Source organism: Ruditapes philippinarum, unplaced genomic scaffold, assembly GCF_026571515.1.
Source record: "Ruditapes philippinarum isolate M1 unplaced genomic scaffold, ASM2657151v2 ctg4186_1_1_1_1, whole genome shotgun sequence".
Taxonomy (NCBI): Eukaryota; Metazoa; Mollusca; class Bivalvia; order Venerida; family Veneridae; genus Ruditapes; species Ruditapes philippinarum.
Window position 1 is genome coordinate 104,888 of NW_026862349.1, and position 14,380 is coordinate 119,267.

The following is a 14,380-nucleotide window of genomic DNA, read 5'->3' on the forward strand; positions in this document are numbered from 1 at the left end:
TTCTATTACAAAATGGTTATTATTAATTTATATAAAGCAATTTTAATATTAACTTCATTAAAAGATTTACAATACATTAAAAAAACCCATAAAGAATAAGTCACTCTATAAGAAGATTTGAATGTATCATGTACAATGATCATAAGTTATAACACAATAATAGCACAATGATGTTAAATGATTACATATTAATAAAATGCCCATATGACTAAGGTATATGAAAACAAATTATGACCAACTTGGCATTAATGACTTTAGCTGCCATTACCATGATAACAATTTTCTCATTTTCTAGCAAAAAACTGTAATGAATGTTTGAATAATATGACCTATCAATCCACTTTTTTGCTGTAGATTTTGTACTGTTCTTAAAGGGACTCCACTAAGGTTTCTCGACATGTCAGGATTTTAAAGATTGATAATCCATTTGATGTAGATCTAGACCAATAACTTATGTGCAAAATTTCAGATCATTTGCTTCCAGAATAATTATTCAAATTGTTAAAAATGGCCACAAATTGAAAAGCGTTGCAACGCTGTTATCTCAAATCGGGCTAAAAATAGCAAAAATACAATTTTCAATATATTTCCGAGTATATTTATTATATTTTCTTTGCATATCTTTCCCATTTAAGTGCCCTAGTTGATCTATGAAAGAAATATTAAATTTATATTTTTATGCTTTTGGACCTCAGTGGAGTTCCTTTAAGAATTGTGTTTGAGCTATACTCATTTTGCCTTAGATTTCAAGCAAATATTTGGAAATTAGTCTGCAATATGCTAATTCAATTTTAGATTTTTTTACACTATACCTTGTAAATTTGCCTGTAAAAGATTCATTTTACCTTAGATTTTCTATTGCTTTTCATTGGAAATTGTCTGTTTAAATGGTTTTTTTTTAGATTTCTAAAAGTTTCTTGTAATTCTATCAGCCATATCTCATTTTGTCTAATATTTCTAAGTGCCAGTTATTTTGCCTTAGATTATATACAATTCCTTGGAATTTCGTCTGTCCGATGTTCATTTTGCCATAGATTTCTAAATGTTCCATTTTTATTTTGTCACTGTATTGGTTCAGCTGCCTGAGCTATGTATCTGTTCCTTGGACAAATTTTCATCTAGCTTAAAATTTATAACAGTTCCTTGTTATTTTATCTGCCTGATTCTACTTTTTCCTTAGATTTCTAACAGTTCCTCGCTTATTTTCCTTAGATTTCTAACAGTTCCTCGCTTATTTTCCTTAGATTTTTAACAGTTCCTCGCTTATTTTCCTTAGATTTCTAACAGTTCTTCGCTTATTTTCCTTAGATTTTTAACAGTTCCTCGCTTATTTTCCTTAGATTTTTAACAGTTCCTCGCTTATTTTCCTTAGATTTCTAACAGTTCCTCGCTTATTTTCCTTAGATTTTTAACAGTTCCTAGCTTATTTTCCTTAGATTTCTAACAGTTCCTCGCTTATTTTCCTTAGATTTCTAACAGTTCCTTGCTTATTTTCCTTAGATTTTCAACAGTTCCTTGCTTATTTTCCTTAGATTTTTAACAGTTCCTCGCTTAATTTCCTTAGATTTTTAACAGTTCCTCGCTTATTTTCCTTAGATTTCTAACAGTTCCTCCCTCATTTTCCTTAGATTTTGAATTAATCTTCGTTGAATTTCATTAACGAGGCTAAATCAACCTTTTGCATTCGTTCCATGGAATTCTGTCTGTGAAAACCCTCATTTAGCCTAGGATTTTGACTGTTCCTTAGCACAATTTTCATTTTGTTTAAGGTTTCCAACTGTCCCTTTACATGTAATGTGTTTGATCAACATTCACTTTGATTTAGATTTCTTTTTTTCCTCTTTAGTACTGTCCTTGCCTTTTCTCTTCACAGCCTTTTTTGGGGACTGAAAGCACAATATTTAACATATGACACGAAAAACTTAGAACTTAACTTTAACTATTATATATCTGGATCATTAGATTAGATTATCTTATTCTTAATAGTGCATAATTATTTCCAAGGGACACAACTGCAAATGCATCAATTTTCCTTTGCTTCTTAGTTACTTCCCTTCTTTATTTGCGTTACTCCTTTTAGAAATTCTGATTTGAATATGGTGTCTTTCCAGCTTATATGGTCAAAGAAAACTGCTTTTGTCCCTTGGTGCAATATTTCAGGCAAAAGCAGATATATGAGTGGAACCAAAGACCTCCCAGAACCTCCCATGCAATAATGCCTAAGTCCCTGGCAGGGATCAAACCTACATCAGCTGGAGGCAAGTAATCTAAAGTTAGTATCCTTAATCACTTGACCCAAGAGGCCCCCTTTATTTAGATATAGATATTATAAATCAGTTACCTCTTTTGTTCCATTTTTAAACTGTTTCAGATCAGCAGTAAATAGTACCTGTTTTCAAATAAACAAAATATATTTCTGTTACTTTATTATTATAATGTTTAAGGAAAAAACTGTGATGAACTGACATTAAAATTAAAAAAAAAAATCCCAAGCCAATAGTTACAAGTTTAAAAAGCAGCCATTTAATGTTTTGATGTTAGAATTATAATTATGTTTAATATTATTTTAAGTGTGAAGCTGCTCACACCGTGTTTCTCCAGGTTTTGAAATACTGTACCTATTTTTTAATAAGAAAGGTGTGAATACAACTTTGACAACATTATTTGAGAAAATACTAATACTGGCTGTTTTCATTCACGCTCATTAAGGTCTATAACCCTTAACTAACATACTAATTTCAAACCAATATCAAACATCAGAATCTGGCACTTTCACTCATTTAATTGGATAATAAAATCCAATAAATTGCATTATCAAACAGAAATTCTAAGATTTTATAGTCATAGTTTGATAAGGCACTAATATTGAGTTTCTAGCATACTAGTATTGAACAAGCATGATTTTATTTGGTTTTACTGAGGATCAAAGAAGAACCTCTGAATCATATATACATTGAAGAGTGTTAAAAGTGTACCAAACTCTTAAAACGAAGGATAAGGATTTCATTCCCAGTAAAGTTATATATTCTTTTCCTGTACCTCAAGTTTTATTGGTGAAATTAGAAATCCCAGACAGTGATCGTCTGGCTCAACTTAAAAGCCCTATTGGGAGAGGTCCACAAGAAGGGCTCGGACATTAGCAGAAAAGGCAAGCAAAGAAATTGCAAACTTGGTGCAAAATGGTTGTTACATGTTCTTAATGTCATATCAGTTACAAATAAACATTTTCTCGTTCAGCCCTCAAAATATAAAATGTTCAGTAAATATTCAATTGTGGTCTTCTATAATCATATATATTATAGTAAATAACTGATTTACTTACACTATGTGCCCAGCCTGCATAAGGGCCCCACAAATCTCTAAAGTAATCTCCTGAAAGTACATTATAATATTACAAACTGATAAATATTTCTTATAACAAAATAGAGTAAAACAGAATCCCTAAAGAAAGCCCAACACAGCAAAATTGAAAATGTTGCAGGCTCGGTTTGATTGAGTCTGTTCATGGACGTTACTGGAAAGTGCAAGTTACCGACTACACCCCAATTACTTCAAGCAATTTGATCAATAAAATTGCAATTTAACACTGACATGTAGTAGAATATTTGCTCTTGGCTAATTGAAATTTTAAGTCCTGAAATTATATAAGGATCTTACACTGGTTGCCAGTTAAGACCAGAATATCTAGCTCAAGGGTAACTGTTTACAGTAGTAACAAGGCTCTGCTGAGTTATAACAATTATAAGAAGCCTTTGTATTGATAGAGATTTTAAATTTTTTACAAAAAAAAAAATTATCACAAAATCTAGTTTGCTGCTTCAAAATTAATGCAGAAAATTAGATACATGTAATAGATTTAAAGCGGAAAAAAACCCTACGTAAAAGATTTACACGATGGGGAATACAATACCTATCTCTTCATACAGCTTCTCATTTAGTGACTTCGCCTGCTTCAATTTAGGCATGTAGTCCCTGGCGGCAATCTGCCATACATGGGTGTCAACGGGGATTGAACCTGGCTGGTCTAAACACATCAGAGCTACACAATCTGCTACCTGCAATATGTTAAATATGAATGTGTTTATATGCCTATCCTTCAAGCATGAGTATATACATGTTTCAAAATTTTCACCACAGAATGATCTATATTTAAACCAAAAGAATAGAAAAGAATGCAAATAGTACAGAAAAAGAATACTAGTACACAACATGTACATCATTCACACACAACATATGTATACCAGGTCAAAAATAGATCTCCCAAGTATTTTTCTTACTTTTATATAATAGCATATTGTATGAAGCATCAAAATTGTCTTACCAATACCTTTAAAGCATTCTATTTCACATGCTTTGAAACAATTCTGCCTAGATATCACTTAATAAACACAATGTCACTAAAGTGACCTTTACTAAGCATATACACAACACAATTTTACTTAAGTTACCTTAATTCGAACCAACACAACAAAATTACACTACAGTTTTCTAACCTAACACCATATAGCACATTCACAGCTTCAAGGAAACACACCTTTAACTGAACTCATCTAGCCATCGCACTAACCCAAAACAATCACACTTGAGTTATTTAACCTAAGCACTTACACAACACAATTTAACTTAAATTATCTTACCTAAGGACTTACACAACACAATTAAACTTAAGTTATCTAACCTAAGCACTTACACAACACAATTAAACTTGAGTTATCTAACCTTAGCACTTACACAACACAATTAAACTTGAGTTATCTAATCTTAGCACTTACAAAACAAATCAAAACATGAGTTATCTTAACCTAAGCACTTACACAGCACAGTCAAACATGAGTTATCTAATCATAGAATTTACACAGCACAATTAAACTTGAGTTATATAACCTTAGCACTTACACAACAATCAGACTTGAGTAATCTAACCTAAGCACTTACACAACTTAATTAAACTTGATTTATCTAACCTTAGAATTTACACAACAATTAAACTTGAATTATCTAATCTTACTATTCTTAGCACTTGCACAGCACAATTAAACACGAGTTATCTAACCTTTGCACTTACACAACACAATTTATCTCCAGTAAACTTACCCTAGCACAACACAGTTTAACAAGATTTATTGTACCTTGGCACCAACTCCACACAACTTCATGAGGTTTTTCTTAGCATCTTTATATTCCATGCTACGCATTGTATACAGCCAATCTTCTCCACCATTTTCTTGAATATATCTAGCCGATTGCTGGAAATATAATCATAATCAAAAACACCAAGTCAAATTCAATAAGTACTTGACAATACAGATAACACTGTGTACCAAATGAATATGAATTATTCCCCCCCCCCCCAAAAAAAAAATGTGTTTCTGGGTGGTAGCTTTCTTTTTTCAAATGCCTTACAATGTTATTAAAACTTTGGAAGAGACAAGAGCTGTTGGTAAAACAATGTGCTCAACTTTTCTTAGTGATTGATAGTAAAACAAAAGCCTTGATATTGAAAGATTTTCTATGTTCAAAAAGGGCCATGATTCTGTCAAAATCCATATTACAGTTATATACCTTGGACAGTGACCTCTTATTAGGCTCTGAGCCTCAACCCGTTCTCTTCAGTAGTTTTGGAGATACCAACTTGCACATAAAAACTTAACCAAAGCGTGACACTAACAATCTAGCAAGTACCAAAACCTCCTGCTACTCTTTGAATAGTTGACGTAAAAAATTGTTTTTAAAAATAAGATACTTTATTTCATAAAACTATATAAGGTAACACATCTGTTTTTATCACATAAACCGCAGTGCAGGAGTGTAATAAAGCCATTTAATAAAAACCATATTACACAAGTTTAATAACACTTTGACGTGACGTCATCTGCGCTATATAGAAACATAGCGTTAAAGCGCGCTTATGTTAGCCTTACACTCTAGGCGGGTCATTCAAAAATTACTCATTTCAACAGTTTACTGTTCTTATTTTATAAGAATAAAACAATATTATGCTAGTTGAATAAAACAATATTATGCTCAGAGGCTCGCATAATATGATTTTATTCAACTCGTTCAATAAATTTAGTATTAAACTACATTCATTCAATATCCTCTATGTGTCTACCCATTTTATAAAAATAATGTTCACGACATACATTGCATTCTGGTATGTTAGCATCACATGATATCATTTGGTGTGTAAACATTTCTTTCCAATGCATGTATGTATTGTGTAATATTGATTAATTGCACTAAATTGCCCAGTGACAGTTTAATAAAAAATAGTTTTAAATCGGTCTGAATATATTAAAAACTGACCGAAAATCAATAAATCAATTGTATATAAATGTAGATTATGATAATTCTTAATTGTGATTATAATATAAATGTAGACAAACCTGTATGTATTTTGCCCTATATCCAAAGCCCAACTTTCGTAAGTTTTCTTCCACTCCTTCTGCAGCTAATGCTTCAACCTTTGGAAATATATAAAATTCTTCTCCGTCCACACAATTGGAAACTAATATCTTACGTCCATAGTGCTTTGCCAACTTGTCTACCATAGAAGTAATTCTAGAAATGTTGTTATTCGACGAACAAATAAATGAAAATAGGCACTCTACAGGTTCTTGTCTAAGCATCCGAATGCCAGTAAATTCTTTTGATATCTTTGAAAAATGTTGGTCGGCTTTTGACCAAGATTTATACATTTCTTCCAATTTAATATCTAGCTGAAAATAATCTTTTAAAACATGATCATCGCTATCAGTTTCTTGTTCAACACTGGAATTGTTATGTACAGGTGGAAATGATTTAAGACAATGTGAATTCATTGTTTCCAGATCCTTCTTTACTTTTGGTATTAAATTGTCCACAGGTTCTTTCTTTATGCAGTGCATCTTGGAATTTTCTTTCTTTCTTTTCTTTGCAGGAACTTGAAACAAAAAGAACAGAAAAAAATGAAATTGGAAAAGTAATTTGCTGTCAAGTTCACTCTGTAATAGCATCCTTCTGAAATGAAAATAATAATGATCTTTTATGAGATAAAGTGTATTTGAGCCACGTCATGACAAAACCAACATAATGGGTTTGCGACCAGCATGGATCCAGACCAGCCAGCGCCTCCGCGCAGTCTGATCAGGATCCATGCTGTTCGCTATCAGTTTCAGCTTTCTCTACTTGTAATAGGGTTTGTAAGCAAACAGCATGGATCCGGATCAGACTGCGCGGATGCGCAGGCTGGTCTGGATCCATGCTGGTCGCAAACGCATTACATTGGTTTTGTTGTGACGCGGCTCATTTATTTAAACTAATTAACTAAAAGTTCAAACTAATCTATTTCGTGTCTCACTCTTAAATCATTCTCTCTGATAGCTTGGCAAAATTTTCATTCCAAAAGACAAAAGAAACATAAATATTAATATACAACTTGTACATAATTATTCAATCTGCAATTTTTGCAGTACATTTTATGTTACTTTTTGTGTAAATTTTATTATCTTAGTACAAAACAATGTTGCATATTAAGCCATGTTCATCTAAAGAGTAATTTATTAATGATATCATGTAGACTCACTATTTCTATACCTCTTTGATCTTTTTCACCTACTTTCTTTTAGCTTGCAATACCTTAAAGGCCCATAATGACCCAAAAATGAATTTATTTTATTTCTTAAATGATTTTCATTGAGATCTCCTGATTATGAATTATAAAAGGTTAATCATTGACCAATTACCTGAACCATCTTTAGCCCATTTCACCTTTAGGAAAATAATACAGTTACTGTGATTTGGTATTTTGTATGAAAGTCAAAATACTACTTTGTTTACATTTTGCTACTTATATGACAATGTCACATTTAGCACTACTTTCTTCATGTGATAAGTAAAGTTGGTGCTCATAAACCATCATTTAAACATCATAATAGTTAATACTCATGTTTGCCCTTTCTAAAGAAGGGAAAAATTATTCATTTCCGGGGCATACTGTGCCTTTAAAACTATTGATATAACTACCAATATCCAATTCAAGAAACTCATACACCATGATCCCACCCACCAACCAGGGTTTCCATGTAGAGTGCTCACTACGCGAGCAGGTCTAATTCCCTGCACAACCCCAAAGCGCAGACCCTGCCTGCGACCCTCCGCTGTATAGCTACCAATTCCTTTATCCTAAGGTTTCATAACATCTGATCAAAACGGTGTATTACCAACTGTATCCAAGTCTGGTTCTGTTTTTATCTCTTGTTTAATGTCCACAGCATCTCCTAATTCTGCCTTAACATCATCTTTATTTCTATAAACCTTATAGAACAGTTCTGTATCTGTCTGATGTAACTGCCACACTCCATTGCCAATAACCCCTGTGTAAATACCTGGCATATATTCCTTCCATCTGCAAACATAATAATCATAATCAACAGTGATTTTTCCCCCCTGTATTTTACAGTCAGAAAAAGGATGTTTCCCTTAGCCCAAAAAATGTATATTTTCCATTAAAAATGCTATTATACGGGAAGTCAAAGGCCGGGACCGCAAAGGCTTTGCAGACTTCCCGAAAGTTGAAAAAAACTGTCAGACATTCGGTCTGACAAACCACGAAAATCTGTCGGACCGAAACAAAATCTGTCGGACCAAATAAAATTGATCAAAATCAAAGAAAAACTTGTGTTTGTATTTCTAAGACACTTTTTGTTTTTTATTTTTTCGCCGTAAAAATCTATAAAATAAAAAATCGGCACAACCGTACAGCGCATTTTCATCATCTCCCCGTCATACACCAATGATTCATGATTCTGCTTCTATTTTTCATTAAATTTTGTCTCAGGACTATTCTTTTCATCCTTTTATTGCTGTTCTGCGCACTCTTCTGACGTAGATTTTCGGTTTTTCCAAGGTTTGGCACCTTTAGCGACGCCATTTTGTATACATGCGGCTTGGATAAAAGCCGGACAGTCGGACCGATCCGGAATAAAAAATTGTCGGACCTGATCAAAATTTATCGGACATGTCCGTCGGACCGACGTATTTCGGGAAGTCTGGCTTTGGCTTGCCCGGGCTATAGACTACATGTGTATATTTAAAAGGAAATCAAATAAAAATCAATTAAAAAATATATAGAATTCTCTACCTATCAATGAAATTTTCAGTGTCAGTTCTAGTTGGGCCCCGCCATTTTCAATGTAACTCAATGATAAAAGGTGAGGTATTCCAATAACGGACAATCGCAACTTTTCGGATTAATAATAATCATCGAGACGAGTGTTCCGAGTGAAAACGGAAGTGGTGCATGAAATACCGAATGACACATTTAAAACGGAGAAATAAATTATTTTTAACTTACTTCCCCGTTCATAGGCTTTGCCTAATTTCATATTATTTTCATGCTATTACATTTTCCCCCTTATGTCAGCTAGATGACAAAAAGCTGTCTCTATACACAAAGCCTCTGCTATTCACTAATCTATGAATGCTAAATTAAATTGAAATTATCAGTTGTTGGAATTTGATGTCCCCTCTTCTGATTTATTGCGCAATGTTTTCCCCTTCAGATATTATTATCATGGGGTGAATCGTCAGTGGGGCGAATCGTTATCAATTCGACATACCCGGTAAGGTATCGTTTAGTAGTTAGCCAACTAATTAATTTACATTACTATAGAATTGGTTAACTGAAATACATGTACTGTACGGTAAACCTGAAAGACTGTCCACAAGCTAGTGTGAGATCTAAACGAAGCTCTGCAATTTTACACGGAATTGTTTTCCACATGGGGGCTGCCATCTTTAGACTGCTTTAACGCCTGCAGGACAGGGCGGACCGTGAGACGGGGCGGACCATACCAGGGCGGACCGTGACTCGAGACTTGGCGGACCATATTTTGGGACAGGGCGGACCGTCACTCGAGACTAGGCGGACCTTGATTTAAAAAAGTATTTATATGTGTACTAATGTAATAATATGACTCGCCATTAAAACTGGATCGGGTTCCTCCCTGGGAAAAAAAAAAGAAATCTGCATGTTAAATGTTGACTTCTTTAACATGCACGAGTAATAATTTCTGCTCCATTTGTTGTCCGTGGGCAATTGGCAAAAAATCATATTTTCAGTTTACCACACCCCTGGCTTTTTCATTAATGGACTGAGAAACGTGCAATTAAAAGAACTACGCACGTTTATTATGGATATGCAACAAGAAAATACAACAAGGATCAACAATGCACTAACATAGTTTGCACTCTTACCCTATGCTACGACCAGATGTAAACAATACGTCCGCACAGGGCATGCGCGGTGGTTAAATACCACCCATTTCATTCGATTAAATTCTAGAACAACCACTACTTTCGGTTTCAATTTTGCTGACAAGGAACAGTTTGAGTCAACGTAAGTGTTAATTTTAATTGCAATGTCCAAAACTTGCACTACACGGCGTAATTTTCATTACATATCCGGTATTATCATCGTCATGGTAGTTTTTATTCCAGTCGGTCAAAATGACGGTACACATTTACATGTAAACAAACAGATTTAACTTCTCAGACAATTTAAATAAGGAATGGACACACGGTAAACTCTGTTGCAACGTAAAGTATATTCATAAACCTGTTTGTGAAAAATTGTCTCCGTGTTCAAATAAATTTCAAAAACGGGGAAAAAAAGCAGTCTTTTACCGATACCCTGCAACAGAACCTTATTATTCTGACGAATTAAATTGACTTTATAACGCTCGTATACAATTATTTATTGATCGATTTTCATTATATTTATTTTGTAATACCTATCATTCAATATGCAATCAAACAAAACCAAGTTTTCCTACATTCAAGGAAACTGTAAGTTAGGACGAGCTTTCAAAACGAACAGGTAGCGATTTCCAACACGCTTATCGAAACTCCAACATGGCGGCTCAACCAAGCTCATTTGCATAATTTATTCATAAACGCAGGAGCATAGAACTTTGTTAGTGCAATGCTAAGTAACATTCAGAGAATGCAGTCCCCACACTGGACTACCGCAAAGGCACTCAGTAGGGTACCCAACAAAAAGCAAGAGAGGGCACAAAAGCCGGAATATAGAGTAGTCGTGCAAATAAATGATAAGATTTGAACAGTACAGAAACCACTAAAATTTTAAAGCCGTATAAAACATATTAAAAGCAAGTGAAATAACACAATGGTATAAAATATTCAAGGAAAAATCTATTTTTGATTTTATATGCTGATGACCAAGTATTATTTGCTACAAATCCCGACACCTTACAAAGCATGCTTAAGGACATCGAAATATACTGTAATACCTTTGGACTTAAAATAAACATAGATTAAACCAAAGTTATGATTTTCGAAAGAGGCAGACCTACACATTTTGATTTTCATCTTTATGGCAAAAAACTTGAAATAGTAACGTCTTTTAAATATTTGGGAATATACCTTTTTAAAAATGGAAATTGGTCACGAACACAAAAAAGCATAGCAGAACATGCATCAAAAGCACTTTATAGACTGTTTGCTATTCTTCATCAATATGAATTCAAAACTAGTGAAAAATGTAAATTATTTGATTCATTAGTAGCATCAATTCTTAATTACTTGTCACAGGGTGAGAAAAATGTGCAGCCTGACCGGGACTCGAACCCGGGACCCTCGGAATACCGTACCGCGGATCTACCGACTGAGCTATCCGGCCGCTTACACATCTTCTCCCCTAAATAGTGAACAGTTCTGAACCGTGACATACTTTTCGGAGGTATGGGGAAATATTGAAGGTAGTGATATTGAAAAGATTCACACGAAATTTTGCAGAAAAATCCTAGTTGTTAATATATCAACAAATCTGACAGGATTATATGGAGAACTTGGTAGAGAACCAATGAAAATTGTAAGACAAATAAACATGATTAGGTATTGGTTAAAAATTCAAAAATTAGAAGACAACAAACTAATAAAACAAATGTATAATATGCTATTTAAAACTAGATGCAGATAACAATATAACTTATAATGGCCAAAACTGGACATATCAAATTAAAACAATATTAAACAGACTGGGTCTTTCAGATATGTGGAACGATTTACATAAATATCAACATATTCCTGTTTTTGAATTTATAAAACAAAGAATATTAGACCAATATCATCAAACCTGGTTTTCAGAAATAAATAACTCTCAAAGACTTTTAACATATCGTAGGACAAAATATTCATTTTCGATCGAACCTTATCTTGATTATTACAGTTTAGAAAGACGTTTCAAAATTGCTCTTAGTAGATTTCGTCTATCATCACACAATCTTGAAATTGAGAGGGGTAGATACTATAATATTCCAAGACTAGAAAGAACTTGCAAATTTTGTCGTTCTTTACTCATTGAAAATGAGTACCATTTTCTACTTACTTGCCCGATATATATAGATTTAAGACACAAATTTTTGAAGCCTTATTATTTTACATGGCCAACGTTGCAAAAATTTGATAAGTTAATGATGTCTCAAAACAAGAAAGAAATTATCAATTTATCTAAATATCTATATTTTGCTAACAAACGGAGAACAGAATTAGAACAGTAGTAATCATCTATTTAAAATGAACCAAGAATCTCGTGTAACTAACCAAAAGCTCCTTTGTTTAAATAATAACACTTATGTATTCTTTATATGACCTATCACTACACATTATTATATTATTGTAGGCTAGAAGTAAATGTATATTACTTAATGCTGAAATAAATTGTTGTTGTTGTTGTTGTTGTTGTTGTTGTTGTTGTTGTTGTAATTTAAAAAAAGTATTTATATGTGGACTAATGTAATAAAAGTATTAAATTATTGATGTTTTTGTTCTTCGTTTTAATATTTCAATGCATATATAAAAGTAAAAATATAAAATAAATTTTAAAAGTTCATGTGTAATTGAATATTAATTTGCTGAATGGACGATGTCACTCGAGACGAAAGTATTTAATTGTGGATGATTTTGGTATTCTTTATAATATTTCAATCTAAACCTTTCTATGTAACATATGAAACATATATATACTGAACCAAAAAAAGGAAACTTTCGCAAAGTATCATGTGCCAGTTGTCAAGGGTACCACAAAGGGTACCACATAGATGTACACACTTGTATATATGTAGTAGCTCGTAAAACTCGTTTTGTTTGCAAAATCGGTCAGCTAATCCCGTATAAAAGCCCGAAATGTTTATTCAACGTAAAAATCGAGTTTCAAAAGGATTGAAAAACTGTACTAACATATCTACATTCAAACTTGGAGAAAGTTTCTTTTTTGTTTCAGTATATTAGAGTAGTTTAAAAAAAATTTCTCAAGAAATTATTTGTAACTGCGTCGACTTACGCAAGTGATAATTGACCAATTATCGGGATATAACAATGTTATTGTTTGTATAAGGCGCTAACGCTGCTAAAATTGATAAACTTTATTAAACAATTAGACACATAAAAAAACATATTTTGTTGTACAATACACGAAATAACAATAATAACGAATAACATCACATTAAAATTATTTGCAATTCAACACAATAACAAAAAAATGAAGTGAATTATTTGAAAAACAAAACTATCTTATTAAAATTTTAATAATAAGCACAGACACATGAAATAAAATGAACACTGAAATAGAATTTATTAAACAATAGGACACATAAAAGAACTTTTAAAACTTACTGTATTTTATATTTTTAATTGAATATTTGAATTGAAATATCAATACGAAGAACAAAAACATCAATAATTACATTAGTCCACATATAAATACTTTTTTAAATCACGGCCCGCCTCGTCTCGAGTGACGGTCCGCCCTGTCCAAAAATACGGTCCGCCTAATCTCGAGTCACGGTCCGCCCTGTCTCACGGTCCGCCCTGTCCGTAATTCGCTTTAACTACGATATTTGGACGCTCATAAATTAATGTTGACATGCAAGCGCCTAGATTCTTGAATCTAAATACCAGTCTAAGTTGCTTGGGAGACGTTTACAAATGGCTGCCGCTTATGTTCGAAAAGAGACAGGTGATTTTGTTTATTCCATGATTTAGATTCCCCATGCTTTTAATATTCCAAAGAGAAATCTTTCAGCTAATCTGCATTATTTTCTTTGTTTAAAAAAGAGCTTTTATTTTAGCAGTGAGAAGCTATAAAATCTGGGAAAGTGTGATCTACAAATATTTACCAAAATTTTATGATTTTGAAATTTGACATGCATGCATGCTAATAACTTCATGTATAGTTTTGGTAAACACTATTGTCTTCTGGTCGGGGACCATCAACCGAACACTTTTTGAAAATTTTCCCATGCAGATTTCATAATCCTAAAGCTAGAGATCTTTATGGACAGTTTACACTGTACAGCTAGCAAATACATATAATGCTTAT

The 14,380-nt window shown here is 32.9% G+C and overlaps 1 protein-coding gene across 1 annotated transcript; it reads right to left on the minus strand.

Moving 5' to 3' along the window:
• Positions 1 to 473: 473 nt before the first annotated feature.
• Positions 474 to 9,786, minus strand: LOC132718773 (N-glycosylase/DNA lyase-like). The gene is made up of 8 exons (XM_060702503.1): positions 9,690 to 9,786; positions 8,202 to 8,386; positions 6,387 to 6,922; positions 5,130 to 5,246; positions 3,911 to 4,055; positions 3,323 to 3,372; positions 2,342 to 2,389; positions 474 to 1,886 (listed from the first exon to the last, which is right to left on the minus strand). Exons 1-8 carry the CDS (start codon positions 9,773 to 9,775, stop codon positions 1,812 to 1,814), a joined length of 1,242 nt encoding a protein of 413 aa, XP_060558486.1. The 5' UTR covers positions 9,776 to 9,786; the 3' UTR covers positions 474 to 1,811.
• Positions 9,787 to 14,380: the final 4,594 nt, after the last annotated feature.